Raw genomic sequence first — 10,372 nt, 5'->3', positions numbered from 1 at the left:
TTCATCAGTTTTGTCCAGGCGACCACTGATCTCCTGCTTTTTGTCAATTTGCCTTTCCAGGCAAAATGTAGTCGCTGAGTCTCTGATCTAAATTACTTGATTGAAACTCTTGGCAGTAGAAAACCCACAAAGCTGTGCCTTGTCAACCTCCTAAAGCCATATATCTCTTGTGAGTCAAAGTTTCCAGTGCAGCAGGGCTCCCCAGTTGTAAAGCTGGTTTTGGTCAAAGAAGAGAGAGACAGATAGAGACTGAAGTTCAGTTCAAGCCTACTTAAAACAAAGACTAAACAAACACAGAAAGGTCAAAACTACAGTCCCCTTACAGACATAGGCCTGTGGTTTTGGCTACATAATTTAGCTGGATACATGGTTAAATGTAATTTGCTTGTATCAGTGTATTGCTGTGTGTATTTCGTCCATAGCAATCCCTACCAATCGGTCACAAAACATCCCAGCTAGACAGTAAATGCCCTAAACATTCACTTTGTTTTAGTAAAAGATACAAAGTAGAAAAATGACACAGATGAGTTAGATGAAGATATTATATTATACTAAGTTTGACCTAAATGTCATCAACTCTGTTAAAAATAAAATTTCAAATATGTATTTGTCAAATAGGCCTACTCATACTTTCAATGAAACTAACTTGATATCTTATTACAATAGTGCCTTAGTTTATATTTTGAAAACCATCACTGCATGTGAAATCCTATTAAAAATAGTTTTCTTCCTCTCTGTGCTAAAATACTGAAAGTAAGGACTTGTTTAAAGTACTTTTCATTTATTCAGCATTGCCAAATATATTTATATAGTATTATACCATGGAAGCCAGCCTTAGATAATCAAATCAAAATTGTGTTAGCTTTTATGACTTGAAATGGACAAAACAGTTATTGAGTTGTATATCACATGGGCATGACCAATATAGTATGTCTAATTGAGATTTGGTTTGAAAATGCTGCTTGTGAAACCCTCAACCGTTTTCCACTGGATAACTCAGCCTCCTTTAACTCAGTCTACTTTTAAAACAAGGAAAGATTTTTTTGCCAAAGCACTAAAACTTTTCACCATCTACGATTTAAAACATTTAAATTGATAATTGAATGCCTTTAGAAAATGTCTCCAGGAGTTTCCAGTTGTCATTATCGTGAAGTTCCACCGTCCATCTCCTTTTCTGGATCTGGATTCATGGCCACCTACCAGCTAGGAGTTTCCCAGTGCTTACTAAATTATGCACCCTGGATACTGCGCACATCACCTTGTGTCCTGGGTGCATCTGCTGGGTCTCTGGTAGCAGCTGCTGTAGTCTGTGAAATGAGCCTGAGTAAGCAACTTTATCTTTTTTTCTAAATCTACTTCTGTTGTATGTAATCACTGTTTCAGACTCAAACTCTTCTATTTTATTTACAGGTACTATTCGAGATGAGATGCTGAATTTTGCTAAACAGATGAAGGCTTTTACACTTGGACCGTTTAACCCTTCAATCAATGTTTTCCATTGGTTAGAGTGTATTTTACACAAACATGTTCCTTCTGATGCACACCAAATGGCCAATGGGCGTCTTTTTGTGTCCATGACACGCCTGTCTGATGGAAAGCACATTGTCACGTCTGAGTTCCAGTCCAAAGAAGATGTGGTGCAGGTGAGTTGGAACGGCTGATTCATATCATAATGATTTTTAAGAAACCTGAGCAGGTTAGAAGCAAAAAAGTTTCTATTCCCATGCTATCCTTAGGCTTTGCTATGCAGCTGCTTTGTGCCTGTGTACTGCGGTATGCTGCCTCCATCCTTCAAAGGAGTAGTGAGTATTTGATAGCCTTTTCACAAACTTACCTCGAGCACATCGTTTGGTCTGTATCGTAATGTAAGTGATCTTATCTCACAGTATTATGTGGACGGGGGTTTCAGCAGCATGCAGCCACTGCCTGTACCCTGCATGCAAACCTTGACGGTGTCTCCATTCTCTGGAGAGACAGACATCTGTCCCGCCGACAAGCCTTGCATGTGGGACATGGTGGTGAGCGGCACCACCTTGAAGGGCAACATGGCTAACAGCTTCAGGATCATTAATGCTCTCTACCCCATGAATTTAGAGGTAAGGCCCCTTACTTAACATTTTTAGAAACATTTTTAGAAAAAACAATTTAGACACAAGTGAACACTATTCAGGAAATCTGATTTTTTTTCTTTTGAAGATTATCTCATAGTTTTTGTGCTACATAATGACATATAATAACCCATAAACTATCTAATGTCAACCTAAATATTGTATCAAGTCTAGATGGGATAACCCTATACTACACACATGTTGATGAATCATTGTGAATCAAGAGCACTTGTCTTACAATGACACTGTGAAAAATACTCTAAAGGATTACCCATTTAACTTGCTTTCTCTCTTTAGACTCTGGAACAAGCCTACCACAGTGGCTACAAGGATGCTGTTCATTTCCTTCTGTGCCGTGGTGAGTCAACTGTATCTACAGGGTAAAAACCTGCAAAATTAAAGATATGTACATTTATGGTCTGTACGTGCAGACTTGATCTGACCCATTTTCTTTTCATTTTCTATTCCACATCTTTCCCTTGTGTGCAGATCTTGCCCCATATTTGATGATACACAAAGTATCTCAAGGGCCACATAACTTTCACCAAACTAAAACGTGGATGAATCTGGAGGCCGCCATAGAGGAAGAGAAGGAGATGAAGGTGGAAAAGGAGGCCATTACACTGAAATCTTTCATAACCAAGAGACGCATGCAGACTGGAAGTTCTACGGAGCATGAATTGACCGGAAATCAACCAAGTAAAGAACCTCCTCTCCATTTTGACATGATAAAAAATGGTATGGCTGGCACACGCACACACACACACACACACACACACACACACACACACACACACACACACACACACACACACACACACACACACACACACACACACACACACACACACACTTGTTCAGATGTAGGCTTTAGAAAATATTTTAAATTAGAATCTGTCTGCGGTATGTCTGTCAATATAGATTTAGCAATCCACTAATGCAAGCCGTTAACTACATGAGGTGTTGTTCATTTCAGAATCAAGGCTGAAGCAAAACATTCAGGTTGTTACACCAAGCCTTTGTTAACCTTTTTGTTTCAGTTCTGCTGAGCAACATGGTGACCTATCTGAGCATGTTTGGACTTCCTGCGAAAATCTTATCCTACCTGCTGGTAACTCTTATCCTGTTGTTTCACGCACTACTCCAGAGTAGGCACAGGTAATACATTGACTGAACACACATTACATAACATAGACATACATGTACCAACCACTGGGAACAATAAGGGTTGCATGTTCAGAAATGCTCATGCCTGCTTCTGTTTGTAACACAAAAATGCAACATGCATGTTTTCTCAGATTTAAAGAAACCAGCTGACATTTTGGGAAATTCAAGAGAAGATTACCATTCCCATATTTAAGAGTGGTATCAATCCTATCATCTATTTCTAAGCAAGAAAGTGAAAAAGCACATTTCCAAATAAGTTGAACTTTTGGATGGATCTAGCGGAATCCATGCATTTACACTTACTAACCCAGACCAATTCATAGGCATTGTCTTGACCTAGACTCTAGATCCTGGTTATGTTTATGTTGTAGGCTATGCCCTTACACAGAGACACCAACGTCGATTGAGCAATTAGAAATGCATTGTAATTTCACTTGGTGTACAGTGTTTCAGTGATACTTTTCTTTCTCCCCAGACTGGAGTTGTTGTTCAGACAGGCGTCTGAGTTGGTGTTCTGGGTTTGGCATTGCCAGAAACATTTTGCATTCTTCTTTTTCAACATATGTGTCTGTACCCTAAAGAAAAACACATTAGACCGGTAAGACTGGTTCCGTCGTTGAATAATAACTCAAATTGTATTTGATGCTCTCTGAATTACTCTTTTTTAGATTAGTTGTTGTTGTTGTTGTATACTGTATCTGGATATTTTCTGTGTAACATCTCATCTCATGTCTGACCCGACTTAATTGGATTAAACTCCACTGGACTCCTCTCATTTTAGGGTTATCCCCATCATCCTGCTGTTGCAGTGGCTGATTATGGCACCAGATGAGGCTCCACAAGGACAGAGGCACGATACACCGTCTTCTGCCCATTGAGAAGATGTTGGGCATGGGAAATTACAGTATGTAAAGAGAGCCACTGACTGCTCACCAAGCAGAAATTTAAACACTATATGTATAGCTTGTATTTTGTAAAGTTAAGCCTTTTTGACTGCATATTTCCATTGAAGAGAGCAATGAAAAGTCTTGAAACTTTTGTTTGGGGGGGCTTTCTTTTATCTAAGCTGGTTAATTAGTTCTATTCTTTTGTACTTTTTAAACTGTATGAATTACTGTAATCAGTAGAGTGCAGACCTCCACTAAGGCTTAGTAGTAATTTTACAGTCAACATTGTACTTGATTTGTTGTTGAATAGTTGCAGTAAATGACGCTAACATCAAATTAAAAAGCAACAACACACTTAGCATAACAGAAAAGTTAATTTTATTCACTCATTAAAAGTTTATTCAATAGTGACAAATACAGTATAAATAGAGAATTTCCATGAGCCAAGTGTTCATTGAGCATAACAAATGTTTACTGGGAAGATTTTCTAGGGAAAAAAGTCATGCATGTGTCAATATTGTGTGGCCACTGGCCACAGTAACGTCATCAGGAGATATGCTTGTTTGGAAATTGAAAGCTTGGCACTATCAAAGTGTCTTGCTCTGAAGATCAGTCATTGCATTACATCCTTGGTGGGGGTATAACTGCTAGCTGCATCATGCTTTACAACTATATTATTGTAATATTGTATGTCTAATGAACAGAAATATCAACATTGCTTAATCTCTAAAATATGAATCAAGTGTATAACAGCCTACAGTGAAAACTCACGCACAGCTGATTTGTAGGAAAGATTCATTCATGCTAATTAGTTATCTGAAGTTTGAGTGGAACATCCGAGGAAAAAAAAACACTTGCAGTTTGAGTCAAGTTGAAAGTTTAGCTCCAGGGTGCTTATCTAGAGTGTTCCTAATTTCAATTTCTCATGAGAGGTGGCAAATAGTCCTGTGATGTGCTGTTTGAACACTGCACTCTTTCTCTCCTCGCCCCCTGAGTGAAGACTACCTACTGTTCAGCGGCCTCTGGCATTGGCATCATTCTCGTAATTCAAAAACATGACGCCAATGTTAGGTGTCACTATGTGCTATGACACTTGATGTTGTACTTGCAGAAACACAGACTTCCTTCATCTCCGTTGTAAGTGCTTTTGGAATCATGTGGACTGCAAATTAATAAATTGGACTCCTCTTGTTTGTCTTACAATGTATTTTTTTTGTGTATAAACTATGTGTTGCTGTTAGCTGTTACTATGCTTGCTGCTATAGTTTCAATTTGAGAAACCTCTAAAAATCAATCAAGGCCATCACTAGGCTTAAAATGTTTTAGCAACAGCAGCTATACATTTAGATAACATTTTCTTTCAGGCCTGCAACAACTCATTCTGGCCAAAAAACGTAAGGGTTGATTCTGATATTGGTTTGATGGACAGTCAAACATGTCATGGTTGGGGTCGGCTGGCTGTGAGTTTTCTGTTTTGTTTACTATTCTCTTGTTTGTTTCTCGGTTGGTTTTCTCCTCTCCTGTGTTTTCCTGTTTTGCCTGCCTCTCTCTCTCTCTCTCTGTGTCTACTCTGCTCTCCCCCTCCCACTGCTGCTGCCAGCTGATAACCTGGTTACCATCCCGTCATCACCGCCTCCAGCTGCACACACCTGCCTCCCATCTACAATTAAGACCAGTATTTCTACCCCGGCTCAACAGACCATCTCCGCTTGATCGTTGCTTCTGTCACGCTGGTGAAACGCAAAGCTACAAATCTCTGAGACCCTCGTTGTTATCTGACCGCTCACTTACCTGTTGTGTCTCTCTCTTCCCAGTCACCATCTCCATCCTCTACCGTCATCTCCAGTCAGCTGGCTCCACCACACAGACCCCCTCCCTCGGCACCCTGCTCCAGCCTCTCCTCGCTCCCTCTGCTCTCCAGCCCCAGCCTCTCTCCCTCCCTCGGCTCCTCAGCTACGGCTTCCCCGCGCTCCCTTGAGTCCCCAGCCCCAGTGCCTCTCCCGCAGCTCCCCGGTCACAGCTCCCCTGAATATCTCCACCCTCCAGTCCCTCTAGCCTTCCCTCAGCTGTTTCCCCATTCCCGGCGTCTGCCTCCCCACTTCCCCTTTCTTTTCCCCTCATAAATAAACCTTTTGTCGTGAGCTCTGCGTTTGAGTCCGTTCTGTTACACATGCAACAAAACATGTGACAACCTAAATATAAGGCTACGGCATCTTCAGATGTAATTATTATTTATTTTGGTAACTGATTTTGTGGCTGTACTAACTTTTTATTTAGTACTTTATTTAAACAAAGGGAGTGGCTGGATTTAACTGACCATAAATATGTTATTTTGGGATTGGGGGCAGGGTATTGCAGTTGAAACTGTTATAACTGTTAACTCAAGGGGAATGTCCAAAGACAATATTAATGCTGAGGAGGACCCTAAAAGCAAAATATAAGATTCGGCCCCCCTCCTTACCTCAATAATTTTCACACAGTCCCTAATTTAAATTGTCTTTCTCTTGTTCCTTTCTCATATTATTTTCCAATTACAATGAGCAAACAGATTTTAGATTGAAAACACAAATGACGATAACGGTTTGGACATCTGAAATGCCATTTCAGAAAATAACCACAAGATGGAGCATTGAGCATAAGGGTGGAGCACAGTACAGTCGGGTTGACAAGGAATTTAACGTATGCTGTTATATTAAAAAGTCTTCCAGATGTCTCGGCCGAACCCGGCCTGTAGAGTACACATCAAAATATGAAAACAATCAGCTTCAGACTTCAGATGTAAAGTCTTAGATTTGGATTCAACTTTGTATACTGCACCTACTGTCTCCTCTTACTGCTGTATATCGATTGAAAAACCACATGATATATTGAGATTGAAAAAGCAGATCGTAATACGTACTATTTTGAGATGATGAGTAACAAGACTAGAAATGCCACCTCAGTTTTGAATCCTGTATTAGTTGAATGCTTTATTAGCTGAAAGATGAGAGTGACTGTAAATGTATTCTTTAAGGTATTTTGGGGGCATGTTTATGCCTTGATTAAAGAGTACAGAGATCACAGAATAGTTAGAAAGAGAAAGATGCAACACAGGTCCCTAGTCAGGCTTGAACCAGGGACATTGCAGTTCATGATAGTCTTAACCCCTAAACTACACCACATACAGCACACCCTTGGTCAGCTAATCCATACTCTGAATGGCAACATGTGTTCTTTTCATACAGATGGCCTGCTACCTGCGGAGAGATATCCTCTTATATAATGAGTGTGGATGGATCATACGGATAACAAACACATCTGCCGCTGTCCTACACCAGCCACTGATCCAGCCAGTCAGCCGGAAACCAGCTGGCTTTGTAAATACAGAGAGGAAAAACAGTGTGGTGTCTATACAACTGAAACATGCAGCGGTTCATACATTCAGGATATGCATAAAAAGATTCTGTTGATTAAAAAACATTAATCTCATCCGCTCTCCTCCTGGACTATCGAGGGCCATTAAAAAATGATTTAAGGGGATGACTGACATGGCTAAAATTAGAGCACACTCTGCTGCTCCCTGTCTCTCTCTGGTAATGATAACTTTAAAAGTGCATGACCATTTCACTAATCTTCCCGGCAACAGGGTGGACAGAGTGTATTTTGGTGATGTGGTGAGTCTGATTTAAAGGGTGTGGGTTGCTTTGTGTGAGGAAGTCGACGAGAGACTTTACACTGATAGAGTGTCATTGTCTCATAGTGGAGATAATGGAGATGGAGCACCGTGGAGAGAAGAGGATGACCTTTGCGACGATGAACAGGGGTTGCAACCTTTATAGCCTGACATGCAGTCTCTGTCTGACTCTGTCTTGCTCTTTTTTTTGCTTAACACACCACACACACGCACACACACACACGCACACACACACATCACACATTTTGTAGAGTGTGTATGTGGGTCTGCTTGTTTAAAAAAAATCATGCGCTATCAGATGACTAATGCCTTAAAATATTGAGGAGAGAAAAGACAAGAAGGCTGGAGGGGTTCGACTATAGTTTAACATGAGTGAGAGACATGAAAAAGAAAAGGGAGGGGAATTCACCTGTCTACATACACATGCCTGCTCTAGTATGATATGTTTGCATGCACGCTTATGTTTGTTTATGTATGGCCATTGGTTTACACTTGAGAGGGTTAAAGTTATTAGAGATATGCTGTCACACTGTATAAACCCTTACTTACGGTATTAGCTCAGTTTGTGCATGTTTGACTGTGTGTATTACATGTCTAAGTGTGTATGTGTTTGTATGGTATCCGTCACAGTGAATTACTCTAGTATGTTTTTTTTTCCATCTGTTGAAGTAAAGCCTTTTAACTCTCAAAATCCCACATTCTTAACTCACACATAAACACTCAACAGATGGGGCTCATCAGCTACAGTCAAATACAGTCTTTTTTGCTTATAAGGTTCCCAACTGAGTGAAATGACCTGGAAGTATCGAAGTGGCAGCCATGATAAAAGCTGGTCGAATTATCTAAATGCTGAGGAAAGGTGCTTCAATGCTTCCTTTTTTATCTCCTTTAGACATTAAGGTACACTATACACACCATACCATGTCTGCAAGTTTCAGCGCTACCAGCTGACGATGTTTATTTGTCTTTTATGTAGAAATACCTGCAAAACTGATAGCATTCCTATTGGTCTCAGCTGTACTTTGTGTTTAGTGTAGCGCTAATTATTTACATATTTATTATTAAATTAGTATTGGGAATGTTCTAAACTAAGATATAAACATGGAAAAATTAAACCTGCTAAAAAGCAACATGTTAGCATTGTTAACATGTAAGCAAGTTAGCATTTAACTCAAAGTGCAGATTTATAGAGCTGCTAGCCTGGCTTTAGACTCTAGTTTTGTTTAAACTGTGGTTTTTATAACAATATAAACATCTCAACAAGTTCTAGAAAATTCTCTTAAGATGCCCATGTGACCAACTATCACTCTGAGTTTGTTTGTCTGTCTTGAAGATAGGTAATCTGTCGGATCTGTCAGATTAATTCTTTCCACTCAATCAACAGACCTAAACAGATGTTGCATGGTGGTTTCACTAGGGAGCACAACTTGGTGTATGTGTGTGTGTGTGTGTGTGTGTGTGTGTGTGTGTGTGTGTGTGTGTGTGTGTGTGTTTGTCTATGTCTTCCGTGGATTCTTAGCCCCTCAGCAGGACCCTGTGACCCAACTGATTAATAAACAGCAACAGATTGACAGTTTTCTGTTTCTAATCCTTTCCTTCTCCTCCTCTTTCGTCTTCCAAATTTAGAGTCCAGTTGATTAGATGAGGAGGGCTTGTGTCATGCAACAACACATTTCCAAGTAATTTTTTTTGCACATTAACCTGAGGCAGGATAATAGGAGAAGCCTGAAGAGTTGCAGTAGAGGAGACCTAGCTCAACCTTTTGAGGTCCAACAAAGACAAGGAAGTCCACAGCCCCATCTGTGCAGGTCCAAGAGGTAGTTGCACAAGAAGTATCCAAAAAAAGATTAATAATTGAAGCACTGTAAAGCTGTTTTCTTTTTAAAATGATGTAGAAGTCAGAGGTTAACACTTTAATGTATCCCATGACTGGCTGCAATGAAACACAGTTTTATTCTGAGTTAGTCTCATAAATTCGTAGGTACGAACAGTGAATGAGAACAGCCTGAACAATAATGTAAGATAAGCCAATTTATTGCCATGACAATGCTGACAAATTTCAATTTGAATGTTCCAGTTAATAAAATGTGCATCCTTTCTACTTTTTGCTCTTCACACTGCTAAGGAAACACCCATTTGATGTAAAAATGAGAAGTGTGAACATTTAGTAAATAATTAATATTTAGTTGTGTTATGTTTTTGTATGAAAAACCCAAACAAAACATTTAAAAAAAAAAAAAATTACAAATCCAAGTGTTATGTTTACTGGGCAATTCAAATCTGGGTCTTTCCTGACCTGTATGTGTGTATACTATGATAGTGGGCTATTATCACCAGAGGCAGTTAATTATAGATAAAGACACACACTCAACATGACGCTCAGAGGAGGGAGGCCCTAGCTTAAACATAAATAAACTGTGTGCCAGGTCTTTCCTCCGTGTCACACAAACTCTCTCTCCGTCGTCTGCCTGTTGTGCCCTCCTCTGTCTGTCTTCTCACTCGCTCCCCATATCTCTCACTCTGGCGTGGAACTTTCC

At 39.9% G+C, this 10,372-nt stretch overlaps 1 protein-coding gene across 1 annotated transcript; it reads left to right on the top strand.

Annotated features, from left to right (window-relative positions):
- Positions 1-1,741: 1,741 nt before the first annotated feature.
- LOC120558903 lies at positions 1,742-6,303 on the top strand. The gene is made up of 7 exons (XM_039800241.1): positions 1,742-1,802; positions 1,887-2,096; positions 2,406-2,466; positions 2,598-2,846; positions 3,149-3,266; positions 3,751-3,873; positions 4,057-6,303. Exons 1-7 carry the CDS (start codon positions 1,776-1,778, stop codon positions 4,151-4,153), a joined length of 885 nt encoding a protein of 294 aa, XP_039656175.1. The 5' UTR covers positions 1,742-1,775; the 3' UTR covers positions 4,154-6,303.
- The last annotated feature ends 4,069 nt before the right edge of the window (positions 6,304-10,372 follow it).

Source organism: Perca fluviatilis, chromosome 5 (assembly GCF_010015445.1).
Source record: "Perca fluviatilis chromosome 5, GENO_Pfluv_1.0, whole genome shotgun sequence".
In the NCBI taxonomy this organism is placed as follows: Eukaryota; Metazoa; Chordata; class Actinopteri; order Perciformes; family Percidae; genus Perca; species Perca fluviatilis.
This window is presented reverse-complemented; position numbering and strand designations above follow the sequence as displayed.